Source organism: Emys orbicularis, chromosome 3 (genome assembly GCF_028017835.1).
Source record: "Emys orbicularis isolate rEmyOrb1 chromosome 3, rEmyOrb1.hap1, whole genome shotgun sequence".
Classification (NCBI taxonomy): Eukaryota; Metazoa; Chordata; order Testudines; family Emydidae; genus Emys; species Emys orbicularis.
Window position 1 is genome coordinate 130,949,114 of NC_088685.1, and position 25,632 is coordinate 130,974,745.

At 42.0% G+C, this 25,632-nt stretch overlaps 1 protein-coding gene across 1 annotated transcript in view; it reads left to right on the forward strand.

Annotated features, from left to right (window-relative positions):
• The window catches only part of SMOC2 (SPARC related modular calcium binding 2), a 179,777-nt gene that overhangs the window by 66,225 nt on the left and 87,920 nt on the right, over window positions 1-25,632 (forward strand). The window contains exons 3-5 of the mRNA XM_065401531.1: window positions 14,899-15,005; window positions 16,343-16,442; window positions 25,196-25,243. Of these exons, the coding sequence (XP_065257603.1) occupies window positions 14,899-15,005; window positions 16,343-16,442; window positions 25,196-25,243 (255 nt within the window). The remainder of the gene's footprint in view (window positions 1-14,898; window positions 15,006-16,342; window positions 16,443-25,195; window positions 25,244-25,632) is intronic.

A 25,632-nucleotide genomic window follows, 5' to 3' on the forward strand; every position in this document is an offset into this window, starting at 1 on the left:
CCCAGACCAGCAGTGGGCTGAGCCGCTCAGCCCGCTGCCGGTCTGGGATTCCGTTCGCCGGCCCCTGCCAGCCAGGGTCCCGGTCACCGGCCCCGCTCAGCCTGCTGCTGTCCAGGTTCCGTCCATCCAGGCCGGCAGCGGGCTGAGCGGGGCCAGTGGCCGGGACCCTGGCTGGCAAGGGGCCGGTGGCCAGGACCCCAGACTGGCAGCGGGCTGAGCGGCTCATCCCATTGCCGGTCTGGGGTTCCATCTGCCAGCCCCTACCAGCCAGGGTCCTGGCCACCGGCCCTGCTCAGCCCGCTGCCGGCCTGGGTTCCGTCCGCTGGCCCCTGCCAGCCAGGGTCCCAGCTGCTGGCCCCGCTCAACCCACTTCCGTAATCCAGGCTGGCAGCAGGCTGAGTGGGGCTGGCAGCCGGGACCCTGGCTGGCAGCAGTGTGCCACTTAAAATCAGCCCGCGTGCCACCATTGGCATGTGTGCCACAGGTTGCCAACCTCTGCCCTATACTATACAGATTTCATGGGGGAGACCAGCATTTCTCAAATTGGGGGTCCTGACACAAGAGGGATTTGCAGGGGGGTGGCAAGGTTATTTTAGGAGGGTCACGGTATTGCCACCCTTACTTCTGCACTGCTGCTGGTGACGGCTCTGCCTTCAGAGCTGGGCTCCCAGCCAGCAGCTGCGGCTCACCAGCTGTCCAGCTCTGAAGGCAGTGCCACCGCCAGTAGCAACAGCGCAGAAGTAAGGATAGCAGTATTGCAACTACCCCTAAACTCCTTTTTGGGTCAGGATCCCTACAATTACAACACTGTGAAATTTTAAATTTAAATAGCTGAAATCATGAAATTTACGATTTTTAAAATCCCATGACCATGAAATTGACTAAAGTGGACCCTGAATTTGGTAGGGCTCTAAGCATGAGGAAGCTGAAGAGAGTATGCGATGTTTGCTTTTGAATTCTAGACACCAGTAGAACTTTCAGTTTAGTTGTCAGTGATGGTACACACAAGCTCCTATGGGGCCAGGTCCTGGAGTGCTTACTCAGACAAACACCCATTGGCTTTAATAGGTGTTTTTACTTGAAAAGGAGCTGTAAGATTTGCAGAGTTATGCACCCAAGATAATAATTATATTTGTTTTTCAATAATAGCAAGAAGATTCTTTTTTTCCTCTTTCCATTTATTTTTAAGTTAATGTGACAGATAGTGATTGACTAATAGCCTGTATCCATTTCACAAGTTCATTCTGGACAATGGCAAAGTAAGTGTGCCTATACAATCCTGCCAATGTGCCTCAACTCTGTCCTGGAGTTCCTCAACACCCATGAGGTGGTAGTGTGCGCTCCAGGCATAGCAAGTATAGCTATATTAATTCGTTACAAAGGCTATACCTGCAGTGTCTCACTGCTAAATAAGCACAACCCAGACAGCCATCACAAATAATATCATTGCTATTTCTCTGTAATGATGTAGATCCCTTTCTCTATGGGAAACCCTATACAGCTGATGTTTAGCTTAACTAATTTATGATATCTTAAAGAGCCTTACTGTTTAAAAATGTCCTCCTTTTATGGGCTATCATAGACATAACAAAGGGTACTCTCTTCATTTTCAGATTCACATAAAGAATTGAAACACATATAAAAATATGTGTGGAATTTCACATAAAATATTTTGCTATTTTCCCAGAAAGAGGGACATAGAGCATTTCAGTAACACTAAAAGAATTAAAGTTCTTGGTAGTGGTGAAAAAAGTTTGTCACTCTTACTTATTAGTTGTAGAATGCACTCCTTGCAAGTCTCCAAACACAGGGAAATTTACAGCATACACTTCAGTAAGGTAAACTTTTCTCTTCAGATTCTAATATTACTATTCAGCTGTGACATTCCCTACATGTAGGGAAAGCAGGATATCACTATTGAGTGTTTCTCTGAGAATGTGAATTTTATGCTACTACTTTAACATTATGAAAAATAAACTTGGGCGGAGCCATCCAACCTTACCAATCCTTCACCTTCTGCTAACAGCCTGACTAAAAAGATAGAACTTGCATCTTGGCTTAGTAGGTCAAACAACTCAGGCTTTGTTGGACCAATGGGGGGAATTCCAAGGTTGAGGGCCCTCCAATGAAAATACTTTGTCTGTAGTCCCACGACAATCAAACGTAGGAACTCTTAACTGAAGTGCTGCTGTTGTCTGTTAGCTGAAGAACGGGCTAATAGGAAGAGCACTGGTCTCTTTTACTGTTGAACTCAATAGACTTAGGACTGGGCCCAGATAGGGTTTTGTAGGTTACCGCAAACACCTGGTATATCAAAATGAAAGCTTAGCATATTTTCCCAAGCATAAAAGTAATATACTTTACATCTTGCATTTTTTCCTTCTTTTCTTTTCCCCTCCATTCTTTTTACTTGTTTCCCTCACCCTTTTCCCACACCCAGCAAGTTTTTTTGGGGAAAAAAAAAGAATTCAATTTTTGAAATGATGGGGGGGGGGATCACAAAATGAAAAACAAACAATACTGAAAAAAGATCACAAAAAATTGAGAAGACATTTTACAAAAAAAAAATCCAATTTTTTAAAAAAGGATATTTTATATGAAAAAAATGTTGTTGGCCAGTTCTTTCTAGAAGTATTTTCCTACTGGAGGTAACTTTCAACTGTAAGTTGGTGGCACATTACAGAATTCAAATCCTGATGCAGATCTAAACGTCTCTGTATTCTGTTCTTGGTCCATCTTATTCTCAAATGTATCATCTTTTTCATATTACTATAACTTCATGCAAAGATTGTTAAAGTCAGTCAGAATGCACAGGAATAGGGAGCGAAAAACACTCTCCTTTATAGTCAAATATACTTTCAGCCATAGTCACAGCTCTTCAAAGTTCAACAGTTCCACTTAGTAGAGGTTTCTGCTAATACTTTCTATTGATTTCAATCCATGTAATTTCACTCTGTTTCTGTACAAAATTAAAATCTCAAAGCAAAACTAAGTTGAAACTACCAGGACTGAAGCCCCAATGCAGCAATGAAGACTTGAAAGCACACGTAGTTGTGAATTTTTCCTGATTTTTTTTTTTATGTAGAATCATAAATGGGCCCATATTCATATTAACCTGGTCAGGCTTATTCAAAACATTTGTGAACCTTTGTGCCCCTTTCAGAAGGTCTGGTCTGAGTTTGGGGTTTGTAATAAACCCAAAATTAAGGTTGATTTCTGTTTCAGATTTTACTGTGAATACTTGGCATGCCTCTAGGCACATTGTATCTAGTCAAATGAGACTTAGTCAAAAGAGAGAGGAATATTTTTGTGCCAAGGAGGATTCCACCACAGCATTCCTTGTTTTATCTTAAAGCTTAACAATCTAAGTTGCTTGGTGGTTGCAAATGTGAAAAACACAGTGCCTGCCTCCATTAGATGCCAAGAGAAGAGGGTTTCAGCAAAGATAATGCTGCCTTCTTGTTAAGATTCAGAATGCAGCAATAAAAATGAAAAGACAGAAATCTTTGGATGATCATTACCAGCAAGTACAAAGTCTTAATGTTGTGAATGTGTCATGTTAAATGTCTCTGCAGACATCCACCCCCTCTCCACTCGCAAAACGTGGTTGGTCTTCAGATCTTTGAAACAAGGAGATTCAAGCACAAGTGACTTGTTACATATTTCCTATCATTCTAGAATACTGATAAATATGTCTTTTAGCCTAGTGGTGATCAGCTCTTAGAGCTGTAGACAGGCTTAGATCCAGTGTCATTGGAGATTCCTGCATGAACTGAGGGCAGTATATACCCTTACATACCAAAGACAAGCCTGTTACATTGAAAACACTTTTAGCACAGAAATATTATATTCACTGATTAATGCATGTTCTCCCAAAATTAGAAGTACACCAGATACACATAATGCATGCACTTACCAATTAGTGAAAGAAAAATGAAAAGAAACCTCTTCATTCCAGCCCCAATTCAGTGAGATACATAACTATATGCCTAACTTGAAGCATCTGAGTAGTTCAATTAACTTCAGTGGGCCTATTCACATGCTTAAAATTAGGCATGTGCTTAAGTACCTTGTTCAATTAGGGTCTCAGTTGCTGCTGATGTCTATATAGTGATATACTGAACACTTTCAAATGACAAACGGGGACTATTTAGGGAAAAGTCAGATTATCTGGGCACTCTGCAAGATGGCAAGAGCCAGAAATGGGAGCCTTCAATAAGAGTTACAGTTATCTAGATTATGTGTTTCTATGCTAAACCTGCTTGTTCAAATCTGCACGGATTTAGGAAAGCTTTCTGTTCAGCACAAGAAGAGTTAAGCACCTATGCAAAGCCCTCAGGGTTTTTTTAAATACAAATAATTAAGTTTAACCATTTTCTAAGTGATAAATGTTACTGTCTGTTCAGTGGGATTTTCAATCTATAATAAAATTAATAAATAAACAAACCATTATAATATTTTATGTATAAATATGTAACCCATGTCAAACACAGTCAGCTCCCCTAAAAGTAAGAGAAGGCTGCTCAGTGGATTGGGAAATTTTTGTTAATTTTTGTTAATCTTACTTAACACACATATTACCGTCCAACAATGAAGAAAAAATACAGGATTGACTAAATCAAACCCCATTTGCAGAAGATGTATTTATTTACTTATTTTGGCAATCAGTTTAATTTCCAGTGAGACAATTTGGATTAGATCTTCCCGTGGAGCCCAAAACTTGCTGTAAATATAATTCATATTGGATTTATATTTATATTTATAGAATATATTATATATATATATTTTTTTTTTTTTCTTTTTTTTTCTGGCAGGTTTTTTCTCTCCATGATACATTATAGCAGAATTAGCCAGCTGTATTAAAGGTGATAGTTTTTTCCCTTCCTCTTAGACCAGAGGCATCAAACACTGTTTTATTGGAGACAGGACAGTGGATTAGATGGGGTGGCAATCTGTTCCAGTCTGGGTAATTCCTCTGTTAACTATACGGTTGATCCTACATTAAGAATTTCCTTGCATACTTCAAATTCTCATTGATTTCAGTAGTATTTTGGTTGCACAAGGAATGATAAATGTTTCTAATTTTCAAAAATTTATGAGAATTTGGTCCCAGATCCTATAAATATGCACATGGTTTCCTTTGCTCACAGGAGTAGCTCCATTGAACCCAGTGGGTGAGATTCTATGCTGCGCCTTTAGGGGTATGCCTACACTGCGTTGTAAACCAGGGTCGGTGGGACCCAGGCTTGTCGACATGGTGTTTCCAAGCCTGTGCTTGAGCATCCACACTGCATTGTAAACCTGGGTTAACAATTGCTAGACCTGGGTCTTATAGCCATGGTTACGCATCTATATTGCACTACACCAGGGGTCGGCAACCTTTCAGAAGTGGTGTGCTGAGTCTTCATTTATTCACTCTAATTTAAGGTTTCGCGTGTCAGTAATACATTTTAACGTTTTTAGAAGGTCTCTTTCTATAAGTCTATAATATATAACTAAACTACTGTTGTATGTAATGTAAATAAGGTTTTTAAAATGTTTAAGAAGCTTCATTTAAAATTAAATTAAAATGCAGAGCCCCCCGGACCGGTGGCCAGGATCCGGGCAGTGTGAGTGCCACTGAAAATCAGCTCGCGCACGCGTGACCTAGGTTGCCTACCCCTGCACTACACAGACCTTCTGACTCAGGTCTGCAGTTTGAGCTGTGTCCACACTGAAAAATGGCAGGACTTGAACTTGATTCTCAGCAGGACTTGGGCTGTGACCCATGCCCCTACCAGAGTCTCAGGACCTGGGTCCTGAGTGCTTGCTGACCCCAGTCAGACTGATTTGTGTGTGGATGAGAGGGGGACTTGGGCTCAAACCTGAATCAGAGCCTGGGCCTAATGTGCAGTGTAGACATATCCTAAGAGGCTCGCTACTGTACTTGAAACCTGGGGAAATAGAGGCTAATGTCGCTTTAAGCCATTTGCGCTCTCCCACTGTGGGCTGCTCCAGGGGCTAGAATGGTCACTGGGGTAATTTAGACAGCACTGGTGGGCTAAGTTCTGGCAGCTTCCCTGGACTGCCCTATGGATTATAGCACTGCCCGGAATCTCTGCCGCACTGTGTGCTGCTGCCCACTCCCAGCCTGCCCCTCTGGCTCCGCACCACGCTTGCAAAGGGGTGCTCAAAGGACAGCCTGCTGCTGTCTTTCTCAGTTCCTGTGCCAGGAGAATTCTCCCCCAGCTAGAACCAGAGCGTTTAGGCAGCCTTTATGCTGCTCCAGCCCATTTACCTCATGTACAGGGGCCAGAGCAGAGATAAGAATCACACCCAATGACACAACTTGCTTGATTTAAAATTACACGTGTGCGTAAACTGTTTGCAGTATAGGGGTTTCTATTGTCCGAATCTGGGCAGATAAGGCCTCAACTTTTTACAGGGGCTAGAACCAAATGATCTTTCACCCACTCCACATACTGAACTCCAACTTGGGCCTGTCTATTACTATTGGATTGGTTCCCAATCCATACATGAGACGGGAGCTAGACTGAGTTCAGTGGGAAACCTCTCACGAACCAGCAGCTGATTCAGGCCTTTAGCGTTGAGAGGATTTTTCATTAAATGTTTTCAAAGAGTTGTTAAGTGAAAACAGATTCTTTTAAAAAATGTTTCTCTTTGTAGAGCTGGCAACCCAAATACAATAGCATTGTGAGGGTGCAAGATTTGTCTAAAAATGCTACTTAGCATTATATGATGCTTTTCATCTTCCACGTGCCTCACAGACAGTGACTTGCTGCTGATCTCATACTCTTCTACACCAGTAGGACACCATTCACGTCAGTAGAGTTGCTCCTGATTTACACCAGGCGTAACAATGATTAGAACCAGGCCTATGAAGTAATTTCTCCTCAGAATGCACCTGCGAGGTAATTACCGTAGTATTTTAACCTAAGTTCACAGTCCAAGATAGGTAAGTATTTAAATCCAAAATCACCCTGTTGTAGCTCAAGTGAAAGGATGATTTTGGGGTAAAGACACTGGGCCAGGAGACCTCAGCTCTGCCACAAACTTCCTGTGTGACCTTTGGCAAATCATTTGACTTCTCTGTGCCTCAATTCCCCCTCTGTAAATGGGGCTAAAATACATCCTTGCTCCCACTCTTTGTCTGTCTCAAGTATTGCCCTCTGTGGCAAGGACTGTCTCTCACTATGTGCCTACACAGCACATTGCACTACAGGATCTGCTTTTTGGCTGAGGCCTCTAGGCTTTACCATAAGAAGACTTTAAGAATTGAATAATAATATGACTTTAATGAAGTTGCACTTGGGATGAGTTTAGCCCATCTGTTTTGATAATCTAATATGTCATTAGTAATACAGATATGATATTTTTATATGATTTTTTTTATCTTGTCTGTCCTTTTATATTTCCTCACTTTTATAAGTTTGTATCATATCCCCAGCTTTAACTGAATCACAGTTCTTCCATGTGCTATAGTAAATCTTGATAAATCAATAAAGCAGAATAATTTACAAGGATGTATCTGGAATAATATTTTGACTGTTTCAGCTGCTTAACTTGATAAGAGAGCTTTCTACCAGGTTTGCTTTGGAGTTTAGAGAGGGACTGTAATTCCATGCTACTAACCTTCAAATGCTTCCTATAGTTAAATAATCCAAGAAACAGCAGACTTCAAACTTGAGTTTTCTATTCCATTAAAGTTGATCGCTGTAAAGTCTAGGAGTATTAAATTGACTGCAAATATGAAGGCTTTAGAAGGCAGAGATGTTCAGGAACAGGGTGGCGGACAAGTTGTTTGGAGAATTTATCTCTCTCTGGCATGCTTTTATGATAATTCAAATATTAGAGATAGAGTTATAAATTATCAGTACTGTAGTAGAGACCTTATGTGCTGGAATTTATATCACTTTTCCTTTTAGACATTTAAACCACATGTTGTGCTAAAAAAATGAGGACAGAATTCCACCAAAGGAGTGATTTATTTTCAGTTTAAAACACTGGCTACATTAAAACCACATGTTAGGCTATGTCTACACTACAAAATTAGGTCGGATTTATAGAAGCCGGTTTTATAGAAACCGGTTGTATGCAGCCGATTGTGTGTGTCCCCACATAAAATGCTCTAAGTGCATGAAGTCGACGGACCGTGTCCACAGTACCGAGGCTAGCGTCGACTTCCGGCGCATTGCACTATGGGTACCTATCCCACAGTTCCCGCAGTCTCCGGCAGTCTCCGGCGCCCATTGGAATTATGGGTTGAGATCGCAATGCCCAAATGATGCAAAACAGTGCCGCGGGGAGTTCTGGGTACATTGCGTCAGGCCCCTCCCCCGCCGTCACAGCAACGGCAGACAATAGATTCGCGCCTTTTTACCTGGGTTACCTGTGCAGACAACATACCACACCAAGCATGGAGCCCGCTCAGCTCAGCTCACCGTCACCATATGTCTTCCGGGTGCCGGCAGACGTGGGACTGCATTGCTACACAGCAGCAGCAGATAACTGCCTTTTGGCGGTAGACGGTGCAGCATGAGTGGTAGCCTTCATCGGCGATCGGGATGCTGGTAGCTGTGGGGCTGGCAGCCGTAGGGCTGCATTGCACCAGCCCCTTGCCTTTTGGCAGTAGATGGTTTATTACGACTGGTAACCGTCCTTGTCGGACAATCATGGATATCAGTCATAGTATATTATTTTCTGCCAAGTATTGTCTGCTGAGCACCCAGAAGAGGCCGAGGGCGATCTGGGTGCTGGCAGACATATGGCTGGCACACGTGGGGCTACATTGCTACACAGCAGCAACCCGTTGCCTTTAACCGTCCTCGTTGGACAATGATGGCTACCAGTCGTAGTATACTATTTTCTGCCAAGTACTGTCTGCTAAGCACCCAGAAAAGGCCGAGGGCGATCTGGGTGCTGGCAGAGATGTGGCTGGCACACGTAGGGTTACATTGCTACACAGCAGCAACCCCTTGCCTTTTGGCAATAAATAGTATATTATGATTGGTATCCATCATCATCATACTGGTACGCGCCCAGTATTTGCTGCCAAGCGCCCAGAAAATGCCGAGGGCTATCAGTCATGCTGCACTGTCGTCTTAAGATGTAAAAAATAGATTTGTTCTGTATTCATTTCCTTCCCTCCGTCAAATCAACAGCCCGCTAAACCCAGGCTTAGGAGTTCAATCTCGGGGGGGTGCATTCTGTGTGACAGTTGTTTGTATTTCTCCCTGATGCACAGCCACCTTTCTTGATTTTAATTCCCTGTACCTGTACGCCATGTCGTCACTCGCCCCTCCCTCCCTCCCTCCATTCTTCCCCTGGTCTTTAGATACTAGTTTCGCGCCTTTTTTCAGACCAGACGCCATAGCTATCACTGGGATCATGGATCCCGCTCAGATCACCACGGCAATTATGAGCACTATGAACACCACGCGCATTGTCCTGGAGTATATGCAGAGCCTGGACATGCCAAAGCAAAACCAGGACCAGCTGAGGGGGAGGAGGCGATTGCAGCGCGGCGACGATAGTGATGAGGAAATTGACATGGACCTCTCACAAGACACAGGCCCCAGCAATGTGGAAATCATGGTGTTACTGGGGCAGGTTCATGCCGTGGAACGCCGATTCTGGACCCGGGAAACAAGCACCGACTGGTGGGACCGCATCGTGTTGCAGGTCTGGGACGATGCCCAGTGGCTGCGAAACTTTCGCATGCGTAAGGGCACTTTCATGGAACTTTGTGACTTGCTTTCCCCTGCCCTGAAGCGCCAGAATACCAGGATGAGAGCAGCCCTCACAGTTGAGAAGCGAGTGGCGATAGCCCTGTGGAAGCTTGCAACGCCAGACAGCTACCGGTCAGTCGGGAATCAATTTGGAGTGGGCAAATCTACTGTGGGGGCTGCTCATTGCTGCCAGGGCAATGAGAGACCTGGTGATATCAAGGGTAGTGACTCTGGGAAACGTGCAGGACATAGTGGATGGCTTTGCTGCAATGGGATTCCCAAACTGTGGTGGGGCGATAGACGGAACCCATATCCCTATCTTGGCACCGGCGCACCAAGCCACCGAGTACATAAACTGCAAGGGGTACTTTTCAATGCTGCTGCAAGCCCTGGTGGATCACAAGGGACGTTTCACCGACATCAACGTGGGCTGGCCGGGAAGGGTACATGATGCTCGCGTCTTCAGGCACTCTGTTCTGTTTCGAAAGCTGGAGGAAGGGACTTTCTTCCCGGACCAGAAAATAACCGTTGGGGATGTTGAAATGCCTATCGTGATCCTTGGGGACCCAGCCTACCCCTTAATGCCATGGCTCATGAAGCCGTACACAGGCAGCCTGGACAGGAGTCAGGACCTGTTCAACTACAGGCTGAGCAAGTGCCGAATGGTGGTGGAATGTGCATTTGGGCGTTTAAAAGCGCGCTGGCGCAGCTTACTGACTCGCTCAGACCTTAGCGAAAAGAATATCCCCATTGTTATTGCTGCTTGCTGTGCGCTCCACAATATCTGTGAGAGTAAGGGGGAGACATTTATGGCGGGGTGGGAGGTAGAGGCAAATCGCCTGGCCGCTGATTACGCGCAGCCAGACACCAGGTTGGTTAGAGCAGCACAGCAGGGCGCGGTGCGCATCAGAGAAGCTTTGAAAACTAGTTTTGTGACTGGCCAGGCTACGGTGTGAAACTTCTGTTTGTTTCTCCTTGATGAAATCGCCAACCTCCCACCCACCCGGTTAACTCTACTTCCCTGTAAACCAAGCACCCCACCCTCCCCTGCCCTCCCCTCTTCAAGCACCACTTGCAGAGGCAATAAAGTCATTGTTACTTCACATTCATGCATTCTTTATTAATTCAGCACACAACTAGGGGGATAATTGCAAAGGTAGCCCAGGATGGGTGGGGGAGGAGGGAAGGAAAAGGACACACTGCACTTTAAAACTTTAAAACTTTAAAACTTATTGCTGTGGAAATCATCTAGGGTGGAGTGATTGGGTGGCCGGAGGCCCCCCCACCGTGTTCTTGGGCGTCTGGGTGAGGAGGCAATGGGACTTGGGGAGGAGGGCTGTTGGTTACAGAGGGGCTGTAGCGGCGGTCTCTGCTCCTGCTGCCTTTCCTGCAGCTCAACCATACGCAGGAGCATATCAGTTTGATGCTCCAGCAGCCGGAGCATCGACTCTTGCTTTCTGATTACAAGCTGATGCCACTTCTCCTCTTCAGCCCGCGTTTCAGCACGCAACCTCTGCTCTTCAGCCCGCCACCTCTCCTCTCGCTCATATTGGGCTTTTTTAAAATCAGTCATTGACTGCCTCCACGCATTCTGCTGTGCTCTGTCAGCGTGGGAGGCAGTCTGTAGTTCAGTGAACATTTTGTCACGCGTCCTTCGCTTCCGTTTTCGAATATTCACTAGCCTCTGTGAAGGTGAAACATTTGCAGCTGGTGGAGGAGAAGGGAGAGGTGGTTAAAAAAGATACATTTTTGAGAACAATGGGTACAGTCTTTCACGTTAGATTTTGCTGTTCACATCACACAGCACATGTGCTTTCGTTACAAGGTCGCATTTTTCCTCTTATATTGAGGGCCTGCCGCTTTTGTGTGAGAGATCACTCACGCAGTGCCAGGCCACAGATTTCAGCTTGCAGGCAGCCATGGTAAGACACAGTCTTTTGGCTTTTTTAACCTTGTTAACAAGTGGGGATGGTTTAAAACAGTACTGCTCTCATTAACCATACCAAGCACCCGTTGGGTTGGCCATTTAAAATGGGTTTGCAATGTAAAAGGAGGGGCTGCGGTTTCAGGTTTAACATGCAGCACAAACCCAACTAACTCCCCTCCCCCACACACCCAATTCTCTGGGATGGTCACTTCACCCCTCCCCCCCACCGCGTGGTTAACAGCGGGGAATATTTCTGTTCAGCAGAGCAGGAAGGGGCACCTCTGAATGTCCCCTTAATAAAATCGCCCCATTTCAACCAGGTGACCGTGAATGATATCACTCTCCTGAGGATAACAAAGAGCGATAAGGAATGCATGTTGTCTGCATGCCAGCAAACACCGGGACCATACGCTGCCATGCTTTGTTATGCAATGATTCCAGACTACATGCTACTGGCCTGGCGTGGTAAAGTGTCCTACCATGGCGGACGGGATAAGGCAGCCCTCCCCAGAAACCTTTTGCAAAGGCTTTGGGAGTACATGAAGGAGAGCTTTCTGGAGATGTCCCTGGAGGATTTCCGCTCCATCCCCATACACGTTAACAGACTTTTCCAGTAGCTGTACTGGCCGCGATTGCCAGGGCAAATTAATCATTAATCATTAAACACGCTTGTTTTTAAACCATGTGTAATATTTACAAAGGTACACTCACCAGAGGTCCCCTGTGTGCCCACAGGGTCTTGGGTGAGTTCGGGGGTTACTGGTTCCAGGTCCAGGGTGATAAACATATCCTGGCTGTTGGGGAAACCGGTTTCTCCGCTTCCTTGCAGCTGTGAGCTATCTATGTTCTCTCCATCCTCATCTTCCTCGTCCGCCGAACCCGCTTCCCTGTGTCTTTCTCCAGTGAGGGACTCATAGCACACGCTTGGGGTAGTGGTGGCTGCACCCCCTAGAATGGCATGCAGCTCCGCGTAGAAGCGGCATGTTTGCGGCTCAGCCCCGGACCTTCCGTTTGCTTCTCTGGATTTGTGGTAGGCTTGCCTTAGCTCCTTAATTTTCACGCGGCACTGCTGTGCGTCCCTATTATGGCCTCTGTCCTTCATGGCCTTGGAGACCTTTTCTAATATTTTGCCATTTCTTTTACTGCTTCGGAGTTCGGCCAGCACTGATTCATCTCCCCAGATGGCGAGCAGATCCCGTACCTCCTGTTCGGTCCAGGCTGGAGCTCTTTTGCGATCCTGGGACTGGGACTCCATCACGGTTACCTGTGCTGATGAGCTCTGCATGGTCACCTGTGCTCTCCACGCTGAGCAAACAGGAAATGAAATTCAAACGTTCGCGGGGCTTTTCCTGTCTACCTGGCCAGTGCATCTGAGTTGAGAGTGCTGTCCAGAGCGGTCACAATGAAGCACTGTGGGATAGCTCCCGGAGGCCAATAACGTCGAATTCCGTCCACACTAACCCAATTCCGACCCCCTAAGGCCGATTTTATCGCTAATCCCCTCGTCGGAGGTGGTGTAAAGAAAACGGTTTAAAGGGCCCTTTAAGTCGAAAGAAAGGGCTTCGTCGTGTAAACGTGTCCAGGCTTAAATCGATTTAACGCGGCTAAAGTCGACCTAACCTCGTAGTGTAGACCAGGCCTAAGTAAGTACTGTATAACCAAACCGAGCTCATAATAAGGCTTAAGGCACTGAAGGTAGATTAAATACTTTTGGTTTTTAACTTTGGCAGAGCATGGACTAACAAGATCTACCTAAGCTACACAATACATTAACCAGAATGGAGGTGCAAGTTCCCTTGGTGAAAATCTAACATTATTAAAGTACATATACAAAACAATTTAGCCTCTTGTTAACTAACATTTCCTATGTATCTGTGAATGGTGGAAGGTTTCTGTCCATTTGCTAGGTGACATGCAGATGTCCCTTCTGAAACATCATAACGATTTAATGTTTAATCTTAATACTTAACTTTTTACAAAGTCAGAATGATTTTCACTTCTAATAACTTTACAAACTTGATTAATCCTCCCAACACTCCTATGAGATAAGTATTATAATTTCCACTTTACACTGAGGTAAACTAATACGAAGAATTTAAGTGACTTGTCCAAGTCCAGAGAGGAAACCAGTATGAGAGCAAGGATTAGGACTAAGGGACTCCTAATTTCTAGGCCCACTCTCAGATGATAACTACTATTACTTTACACTTATTTAGCACTTTCTAGGCCAGATTCTCTGGCCCTTTATGGCAGTTTTGCACTAGTATCATAGACTCATAGGACTGGAGGGGACCTTGAGAGGTCATCTAGTCCAGTCCCCTGCACTCAAGGCAGGACTAAGTATTGTCTAGACCATTCCTGACAGGTGTTTGTCCAACCTGCTTTAAAAATCTCCAATGATGGAGATTCCACAACTCCCTAGGCGATTTATTCCTGTGCTTAACCACCCTGACGGTTAGAAAGTTTTTCCCAGCACAAAGCTTCCCTAAACCTGGTGGATGTTGGCCAGTGAAGAATTTGTCCTGTATTCAGGAATTCTGCTGTTCCACAGAGCCTGTATAGTGGCTCTAACACCATTCCCCTACCCCCAGCCTCTGGCACAGAGGGTGGGTCAAGGGAAAGGGGGCATGGCTGGGGCATCCAAGTTTGCCAGAATTAAAGTAGGTTTCATTTTTCTCAAATCCCATAAACCACAGCTGATTTATTAGCTATATTTTTAGTAAAATAGAAATTAGAGATAGAAAAGATTTATTAATTAATTATATTCACTCCTTGCAAGTGAAATAATTAGTCCACATATTGAACAGTAGATTATTATTATTTATTTGTATTACAGAAGCACCTAGAGATGCCACTAAGAGTAAGGCCCAGTTGTAATAAGCAATGTAGCAATGTGCAAATACAGTGTGTGAGAGACTCCCTGCTTCAAACAGCTTGCAGTCTAAATAGACCTAATAGTAGCTGTGCTGCTGGTAGACAATGTTTTCACCCCTCAGCTCATAGAGAGCCGATGTATACACAGGATCGTACCAAAGAGAAGCAGTAAGGATATAACTTTTTTGATTTTCTTTCATTTTTTTCCCTATTTCTAAACACTCAGGTAACAATACACCATCCAAGATGAAAGGATCCATTTCTTTATTTGGGTCTCTGAACCTTCTTCCTTGTTTATACTTTGGGCTATCACCTATTCTCTCTTTAATGTTGCATCATTAATCTTGTTTGTTTTCTCCCTTGTCTTAGATGTTTCCAGGTGTGTGGCAGAGAGGAAATACACCCAGGAACAAGCCCGCAAGGAGCTTCAACAAGTTTTCATTCCCGAGTGCAATGATGATGGCACATACAGCCAGGTTGAAAAGTTTTGGCTCAGTATTTGTATGCCTAGCTGTTCAGCGTGCTTGGGTGTTTGTGATGCAGCGAGGGAATTACATTAACACTGACGTTTAGAAGTGGGAGGATAGTAGGGTGACCAGACAGCAAATGTGAAAAATCAGCATGGGGGTGGGGGGTAATAGGAGCCTAGATAAGAAAAAGACCCAAAAATCAGGACTGTCCCTGTAAAATCAGAACATCTGGTCACCCTAGAGGATAGTTCATTTTTGTACCAATTTAGTCCTTGGCCTCTCTTCAGAAATGATCAACAAAATAGCTGAATGTGATGTTGGTTATTGTGATGTGCACCCCATTCCACTAGGGTGAGACAACCAAGTCATTTCTCATAGCTCTCTGACGAGTCATCAGCTGGTAAAATGTGTATGATTTCTGTCCTGTTCCTGATCCAAACCAGTAATCTTGTGGTAAAAGAGTCCATATCCTATTGCCAATGCCATGAGTAATACAGTAATCCTCCCTAACCCCTGCTGAATCTCTGTTCAGGCATCATGGACTGAGTTACTCAGGCGAAGATTTAGAATCCAAGAGGGGTGCAATTTGAAGCCTTTATCACAGTCAGATACAAACTAAGCAGGACTGTCTTCTGTTACCATTATAATAAGTTTAAAAGGTAGGGTTATGTAGAAAGTTACCATAGTCATTTTTAAGTGTAGCTAATAGTTCACATTTACTATTTATAAATATCAGTATGGTAGAGAAAGTGACATTAGACTCCAGGGGAGATGTTAAAGATGTTGGGATTTATAAAGCAATTAATTTAAAGTAGGCATTCCAGTAGTTTGCTCTCTGAGAGCTTGGGGCATGAATAATGCTAGAAAAAGTGCGGTATCCTGTTGTTACTGTGTGTGAGATGATATGTTGTCTATCTGGAAAAAAGCTAGAGAGGGCTTACTTCAGGAACAGAGACAGTCAATCCATGTGTCCCTTAGGGAGCTTTTGTGAGCTTTTCATAATGCCTGTATATTATTCTTTCAGTATAGGACATAAAACAAGCAAACACACATTAATAGCTTTCTCCTCAGTTCTCCACTGAAGCACCTACTGTAGAGTGCTTGAGGGAAGCTCTGCTTTTATGCTTTAAGGATATTCATCAGACTTGAATTATGGTCTATTAATGGATTATCTTACTAGACACAGAAAAAGACGTTTGATATCTTTAAAAAATATATTCTACTGGAGGACTCCATTGTACTCAAGAGACATATATAAATATATACTCTATGTGCCATGAACATTTCAATATGGTCAACATATGTCTCATAGATTTCCCTCACTTGATGTCATTTCCTGACAGGTTCAGTGTCATAGTTACACAGGATACTGTTGGTGTGTCACTCCCAATGGACGTCCAATCAGCGGTACAGCTGTAGCACATAAAACTCCACGGTGTCCAGGTAAGTAATGATTTAGTTTATCAATGACATTCATCTATTTTATCTACCTGTTTCAGTTTTTAGGATTTTGTACAGTGCTCATCAATATGATATCTATGTGCCAACATATGGTGCCATGCAACAGCATTGCTGAAATGATTATTCTTATATCTTATAATTTTCTTGTAAACTGACTGCAAACATTCCATAGAGTTTTACTTTTTAAACATTTTAAGTATTGAGAATAAATAAAAAAAACAAACACTGTTCAAGGTTTGGTACTGTGAAAAAAAATTCTCACCAGTAGCCAAACCTGGGTTGGGGGTGGGGGGGGGGACAAATCACCACACACCCTTTTCAATAAAGATGAAAAGTAGCATTAACATCAACGTTAAACCACTGTTTGTAGAAAATGAATAACAAACAAAAACTGCCATTCCCACAAGTTTTTACCTTAAACCAGTGCACACGAACAAATTAAGGCTCCCTTACCTGTAGTTAAGCAATATTTTCAGAGCAGAAACCTTTATTATTATAATAATAATTCCAAGAAGGGAGACGACCAGAGAAGAAGTGAATATGTAAGAACAAAAGAACATCAAAATTTCAGGCTGCTTTTAAGCCCTGTGTGACTTAAATGGTGTGGAGAACCTTGCAAGTGTCCTGTCCTACGGTAGATTTTACCCCAGGATCCATAAAGTTCAGTTTAGTCCAGTGATCTAGTCCAATCTAGCATAAATGCTGAAGAGTCACTTTGGAGTCAGAGTTGCCAAGAGCCACATAAAATGTTTACAAGTTTTAAGATTCAACAATATGCACAGAAGTGTATTTTAATGTAATGATTGATACAAACTCTGACCCTGATTCAGGACCATATTTAAACACTTAAATGTTATCCTAAATAGGGATGGACTTAAGTGGTGCTTAATTGCTTTACTTAATTGGAGCCTCCATCAGGAGTTTTGCAATATCAGTGATCATGAAACCTAGTAGCTCCCTCAATTTCACTAACCTCAACAAAAAAGGATTATACATGTGCTGAAATCTCAATAAATAATTGTCTAATAGCTCTGTCACAATGTGTGGCATTAATTTCTGGTCCACAGTTCTGCTGAATTACTTACTGGACAAGCAAATTCATGGGATTTTTCATGTTCAATGTAATCAAGAAAAAAATGTAGTTAGTTTCAGATGCTTGATTAATCAAGACACAAATTGTTCAGTTTCTTCACTTACACTGATAAAGTGTTTGCTTTGTTCAGTCAAAGTCATAATGTGAGCCAGAATATATCCACAAGAAACCCATCTTTCTTCTGTATTCAGAACCAAGGCCCCAATTTTGCAAAGACTCATGCATGTACTTAGCTTTACACACATCAAGTAGTCCCACTAAAGTCAATGAGTCTACTCACAGTGCATAAAGCTAAGCATGTGTGCAAGTCTTTGTGGGATCAGGGTCCAAATCAGTGCATAGGACCTGATTCTGCACCACTAAAGTTAATGATTGTTTTTCCATTTATATCAGCGGATGCAGGACTGGGCTTGTAATGTCTCAAATACCTAGGAGAGGATTTTGAAATGCTAGTGATGAAGAACTCAGTCTTACTTAAAGAGGAGTACGCAACCACCTCTTTGTACGGGAGACAGTGCTACAAATTTTACAAAAAGTTATGCAGTGAAATAACACAATCCCCTGTGCTAATTTTGTAGAATGACATTCTTGATGAAGCAGAGCTGCAGTTCTAGTCTGTTTTCCAGTCTGTTTCCAGAATCGCCATCTGTCTGGACTGGAGAGATTTTTTCCAGAAGGAACATTGATGTTTTCCATTACATCTACTATTTGCTTTTATCTTTTTTTCCCTTTTCTATCATTATGCACAGGAATGATGCCCAAAATATCATTACTTACACAGAGTTCATACTTGCTTCTGTCTTAATTAGTTCTTTTGGGATATCACAGACTCTCAACCACACCAAACTGATAAACTGTGCAGTTTCTGGCCTATCCTCAAGAATTCCCGTGCTATAACTTGATATTGCAAGTGCACATCTTACAGCAGTGGAATATGACAACTGAATGGTCATGTATTCTTCAATTGCCTATGCTTTTCTGGAGACAGAATGTTGTGGTTAGTTACAAGGAGGTATTTGATTATTCCAACATTTACACATACAGCTTCATCACCTTGACTTTCATATGAGTGCTTGTATGGTACCACTGTTACCTGCTATCTCACATGGCTTACTTCATGGAACTTTTGCTAATAGATGTGTTTCTTCTTTATTTAAGGGTATGGATTTATTTGATACATGGATTTACTTGCACATGAATATTCAGCTTCCAAACAAAAATGCTTAATATCATAAAGTACATATCTCTCTTGGTTTGATCTTTTGTGGTGAGATATTAGATGTGGAGTCCTGAACCAAAGAACACTTTTTTCTCCATTCCTTAGGAAAGGTCTTGCATTCCTATTCATATTTATATTTCTTCAAACAGAGCATGGATTTTGAAGTATTTGATGTTTGCTTTTTCACATTGTTATTTTTTTTCAGCTTCTGTTTATATGTTTAACCAGCTCATGAAATAACAATTATAATCAGGAAAGTCCTTACTCAGGCCTGTAGTATTCTAGATGTGGCCTTTGCCAATCCTGAACCTTTTCTTCTATCTTACTTTACTCAAATATATTACACATATTTCACTTCTTTTTGGTTCTCCCTGGTGGATCCCCTTGTTTTGTACGTAACAGTAAAGAGGATCATCTTCCAGTCCTCCATCCTTCCTGCCTACATCTTTGCTCTTGTTTCTTATTACATCCCTTTCCCCTCTCACTCCATGAATGAGTTCAGCCTCACTGACCCTTTCATTTCCTTCTCCCACACTCCTCTTCTGCATTCTTCAGTGAGTATCACCAGTTAAATCTGGAACACATTCCCTATCCCAGTGCTCCAGGGGTGCACCCTCTGCATTAAAACCCTCCCTGAAAACTTACTGTACTTCTTCCCGAAGGCCGAAAACTCTAACCAACACCTAGTGATACTGCCATCCCCACTCCTCTCGGTAGCTAGTAAAATTAGTTATGCTCTCACCATCTGAGTCTCCCCATGGGCTCTTGTCATATCCTTGTATTGATTGTAAATTTCTTGGGCAACTACTATTTCTGTTTTCATTTTTTGTACAGTGCTGACCACACTGTCAGTGTAATAACCCCCACCAGTTTACACCTGTGACCTTTGACACTTCACTTGACTCCAAAGTAGACCCAAATCCTGTAAGCAGATTCATGCAGAAAGATGCTTTCTCCCATTCAAAATCCTATTGACTTCAGCTCTTTTGACTTCAACAGAGCATGGCGTGGAAGTGGGAGTCTGCCTTTACAGATCAAATAGCATGGTCCTTAGCCTTGGTTAGTATTTCACCCTATTTAGTGGAGATTTTCCAAAACTCCCATGGCTATGCCAGCTACCATGATAGTAGAGTCTTTTTCTGCACTTATGTTTTATTGAGGCAGCTACTGTTAAGTCCATAGAGTTTATAGTGATTCACCCATGATGCTGGAAAAATACAGTACTGGAAATTCCTAACAATACCTAAAAATACCAGTATTCCTAATATGAACAATTAAAACTGTAGCTCTTGAGAACCTAATGGCAGTTTGCTGCTCAGCCATTTATTTTTTGTTTTGAAGGCTTTCAAATCTGCATGCCAGATTTGTGATGTCAGATAGTTTTTCTCTGGCAAACTTCCTGGTCTAAACTTCATGTTGAAGTGGCCATCAGTTCAGTATGGTAAACAAGACTTTTGACGCAGTGATTCACTTATTGAAATCCTTATTTTAGATCAACAAAAACATTCTGCAAGATTTTTTTATTTAATTTTAATTCTCAGTGAATTTAGCACTTCTGAAGAGAACTGAATTGAGACAACCAACTCATTTCACATAGGCTGCTGAACAGTTATCAGGTGGTAATGATTTTTCATTACTATCAGCCTGGGTAACAAGATTTGAACTGGCGAGAAGTGATAGGCTTTATATTTTGTTGACAAAGCAGATTGAGAGGTGACTTGATCACAAAGTATAAATACCTTCACAGGGAGAAAATACTGGGTACTAAAGGGCTTATTAATCTAGCAAAGAAAGGCCTAACAAGAACCAACATCTGGTCATTAAAGCCAGACTAATCCAGATTAGAAATAAGACACATTTTTTAACAGTGAGGGTGATTAACCACTAGAACAAACTACCAAGGGAAGTGGTAGATTCTCCATCTCTTGTTGTATGTTCACACTGTACTCTTCTTCTCAGTAGAATCCATACTTGCATAGCCCCTTAGCAAGGGTATGCACAACACTGGAGCCAGAAAGGCACAGCTTAGGCGAATAGAGTAAAAGATGAGACTGAAGGGTGTGGGTATGTGGGCAAGTACATACTCTACATTCTTTCTACTCACCCAACCCATGCCTCCCTGTCTACACTGTTGTTTTTTAGCTGTGTATTGTCCCATTGCCTACCTGCTGCTGAATCCTCCAGAGGAGAAAGACTATGTCAGGTGAGAGGCAGTGGAGAAAGGCATGGGCAGCTACCCACTGTGTAACCTTTCCCTACCACAGGAAAAGACTCTGGTAGAGGAAAAAGGCTCTGCCAGCTCCCCACTACTAGAATCCTTCCCCTGCCACAGAGAAAGGCTCCAGCAGTGGGGAAAGGCTCAGTCAGCCTTGGATGCAGTGTGGACGCAGTCTGCTTTTCATTGCGGCATGTAGCTGCACATACACTACACACCACTGTCAGTGGTCTGGAGTGTAGATGTAGCCTTGACATCTTCAAACCAAGACTGAGTGCCTTTCTGGGAGATATACCCATACACAAGTTATTAGGCTTAACACAGGAGTTACTGGGTGAAATTGAATGAGCTGTAATCAGATTAGATTATCTACAAGAGATCAGATTAGATTATCTAAACATTTTCTGGCCTAAAAATCTATGAGCAAACCTCACAGCTGTGTAATCCACTTCATATTGCTTTTTGCAATCACAGTAGCACCACTAGTAATAATTGCTAGAAACTCTAGCTGGGATTTTCAAAGACATCTAAGGGATTCAGGTACCTTACTCCCATTAAAATTGAGTAGGATTTGGACATGCAAATCCCAGACTACAGTCTTAAAAAACAAACAAACATTAACATAAATCTTTCTGAAATATGATTAGATTGGCATCACATATGGACTAATTCAGCATCACATTCCAATGCTTCAGAAAGACTGCATTAAGTAGAGCTCTTGGTCTTAGGTTTTAAATGAATTTGCACAGAAATTCGAGGTGGTTATGAAAAAAAGTCAACATTAGAACTGGTCAGAAAAAGTTATTTTACCATTGAAAAATTCAATGAAATTAAAAACAATGATTTTGGCAAAATTTCCACCAAAAATTTGACTTTTTGGCAAAAAATCTAAACTTGACAATTTTTGGCTGAAAATCGACAATATTTGGTTTAAAACTGAACATTGCTATTAGGAAATGCCATTATGACCATTTACACCAGCTGACAATCTGCCCCAGGGTTGTTATAATACTCCAAACTAGGCAAAAATCATGTTCTAATCTTGGGGTTTCATTACTATAAGTTTCCAACTATTCCACTTTTCAAGCTTTTTATTACCGATCTATAATAATCTGTCTTTAGTTTCTGCAGTATGACTTGCTGAAAATGCACAGTTTCTCAGTGTTTTCTGCCAGGTAATAATACAATAGATATTTAAGTTGCTAAATCCATCAAAACATAACTTAATTTAAATTGAAATTGTCCCCATTTTGCATAACATTCTAACATAATAATTCCTCACATTATGATAATGGCTCTTAATGAACTGGTCCATTTCTTGTTTTTAATGTATATTCAATCCGATACCAAGAAAAAGAAATCAGATTAAACCCTCACTTTGTTCTGAAACTATTTTTATAGATGAGCAATAATAAAGCATTTAGTAATCTTTAGCAGGTGTTTAATGAATGATGCATTGGCTCAACTAGGGCATGATTCAAAACTCTTTGAATTAATGGGATTTTTTTTTAAAGACTGTCTGTTTAGTTTAGGGTTTTTAATGCTGTCCATCACCATAGTATCTAATTACCTTCCATGTAAAATCAGTAACAATAGAAAAGTCTGTAGTGGACTTCATGGAGCTTCTGAATCACCTCTCTTTTCATAGTAAAAACTGTACTTGGGGTATGCTTGTTTGTTGTTTATTTGGGTTCTTTTGGTTAATTTGTTTGTGTTACAGGTTTTTACTTCTATTTTTAATTTTAAAAAACTGGGGGGGGGGCTGTTTATTTGGGTAGATGGGGCTGTCAATACTGTTAGTATCATTCTTGCTATGGTGGAAAGGCTTTTTCAAAGAGGAAGGGCTTGCAGTGTTTCCTAAAGATGATCGATTATTGATTTCTCTAATGTGCTCTGGAAGTTCGTTCCACAACCGGATCCCCTTGACTAAAATTGTGTTGTCCCCAGCTCTCACATGCTTCATATTGGGCTTTTTGAGGCGGAAGTTAGGTTTTACACACGTCTGCTATTAATTCCTTAGAGGACAGAACCCTTTTAGGGCCTCCTTCTGCTTCTGTTAATGTCAATGTTTATCTATGACACCACACTAACCATCAGGCAGGAGTAACAATTTCGAGTTGTTTCATTAATTACTTGCAGTTAAATTGGGGTGACAGAATTTGCTGTACCAGATCACATACCGTCACTGGGGTACCCTCTCTCTAGCAGTGGTCATTATCTGATGTTTCTGAGGAATCTGGAACTGTCACCCTAATGTGAATGTGGTCAACTATAAAAGGTTATACATGTGTACATGAAAAATCCTTCCTGACCCCATTGGCCATCAATTAACACTCTGGAGCATGAGATTTATCTTTCTCTTAGCCTCCATAGTAACAGATGTTACAATTGGTTATAAAATTTCACAGCCACAGGATCTGATTATATTTTCTTTTACTTATGATTAAGGTTATGGTCTGGGTATTTTAACAAGTAACAAGTTCAATAACTGAACAAGTTATTTGCAATATTACATTAAAAAAAGATGTTAATGTTATTGAGGTTGTTATTAAGGGTGCAAAGTCAAGCACTCAAAAATTAGGAAATGGTAGAATTAAGGTTGCCTGTGCAACCTTAATTTTCCCCCTTGTGTAAGCATTATGACAGTCTGTAATTAGATGATAACATACTATTTTTCCCCAGCGCTCATGCCTCATTCAACTAGCAATGATGCTTAGTTACTATCAGCCTGGGAGAGATTTCAGCCATTAATCTAGGGTGAACCATTCATAGATTCATAAATTTATAGATTTTAAGTCCAGAAAATTTCCATATTTCATTAGCAATCCAGTGCCCCTATTTCTTCTTAACGGGCAGGACTTCCTCTCATTTTTATTACATGGATGTTTGATAAAAAGAACTTTTGCCTGTTTTAATCAACAGTTTTTCAGTTTTATCAATTTTTTGCCATCTCAACATTTCCAAGGAATTTCATGACAAAGATCAAGAATTGTGCCTCCAATTTAATAAGCGCAAACTGGAAATTAAAGTAAACAAATAAAAGTAGTTGCAACATAAAATAGATAATTTGTGCAATACAATTTGCTGTTTCTTATTTTTCAGTTGTGCAGATAAATACACTTTGATCCACCAAACTATGTAATTTGCAGACACAATTTAAGTGCATTTATATTTGAAAGTGTAGCTGTAAGTGTGTTATATGGGATTTCTGGACACTGAACATGAACAAACCAGTCTAAATATTAAATGCCACAACAATTAAAAAATCTTTACAAATATGTTGTAAAAATTAGCGTATTTAATTTTTCATTTTGTTTCCTCATTTACATATATTAAATGTAATTATTTGAAGTATACAACTACTGTCAATACGGGGTCCTGGATTCACCAGTCCATCAAATTCACTTTGTGATGCCTATGTTGTACTTAAAACAGACAGAGATTTGTCCTGGAGAGTCCCCCCTGCGTAGGGGGAACTGATGTAAAGCTAGTGGAGGTAGCTGTGCTGAGGGGAGGGTATGTTGGGGTCAGAGTGGCAGCGTGGCAGAGGGGAAGAGAGATGGCATGGTGAAGCAATGCTCTGCTATGCCCATTTCTCCACCAGCATAAAGTCCTGGGAGTGGGGGCTTACATCAGCGATATAAATTAAAGCTGCCTCCTGCTACTTTAACATATGACAGGACTGGATAAATGAGATCAGGGGGCCTTGATTGGCTCTTATCAGTTTCCCCTCTCTGTTGTGTCCAGGAAGATCTCAGAAACCATGGACAACAACTATTGATATAAAGGGTTTGATCTTGCAAATGGAGCCATGTGGGGGGACTCCTAAACCCGGCAGAGCCCTATTGAAGTCAATGGAGTTTCACACAGGTGTAAAAGTCTGCAGCATGGATCTGATTGCAGGATATGGGCCTATGACTGTGGTGCGCATGAGCATGTTTTCTTGCATGTGTATTTATCTACTGTGCCTGGGTTCTCCTTGGCTTAGGTACGGTGGTGACCACAACCAAACACCTCACCCTAAATTGATCATGAGCAAATGTCAGTACCGGGCCAAGCCAAAATCCATTGGTTTACAAAGGAAGAAGTATCTGGTATTTATGGCTGACACAAACAGAGGGGAATAATTTAGACTAATGTGTGTCACTACGAAGGTGAGTTGATAATGAAAGTAATTTTTTCTGGTTTATACTTTTTTCCACTTCCAGGGTCTATAACTGAGAAGTTGCCACAACGAGAAGGTGCAGGAAATACAGGTAAATGTCTTAGAATGTTGTGGGTTTTTTTTAAACCATGCAAACTAGTAAACTTGCAGGATTTGAAACCTTGATCTTTCATAAGTTTGAAATGTCAGTGCATGTTTTTTTTTTGTTTTTTGTTTTACTTGTCCAGCCTCATTCCTAGAGATTTTGCTGCGTCGGGCTAACTGGAAAATAAATTCCCTTCCCAGCCCATTGCTACCCTCCCAGTAAACTGTTGTTACGTTTTTAATTGCCCCAAATATTCTCTAGCCCTGGATGGCAGCCTGTACTGTCTGTCTGGTAAAACCAGCACTGTCTAGCCCCAAGATCCAGGGAACTGGTGCCATTATTTCATCTCCATGGTAACCTGGACTTGACTCATCTGAGGCCTGGCACTTTGTTCT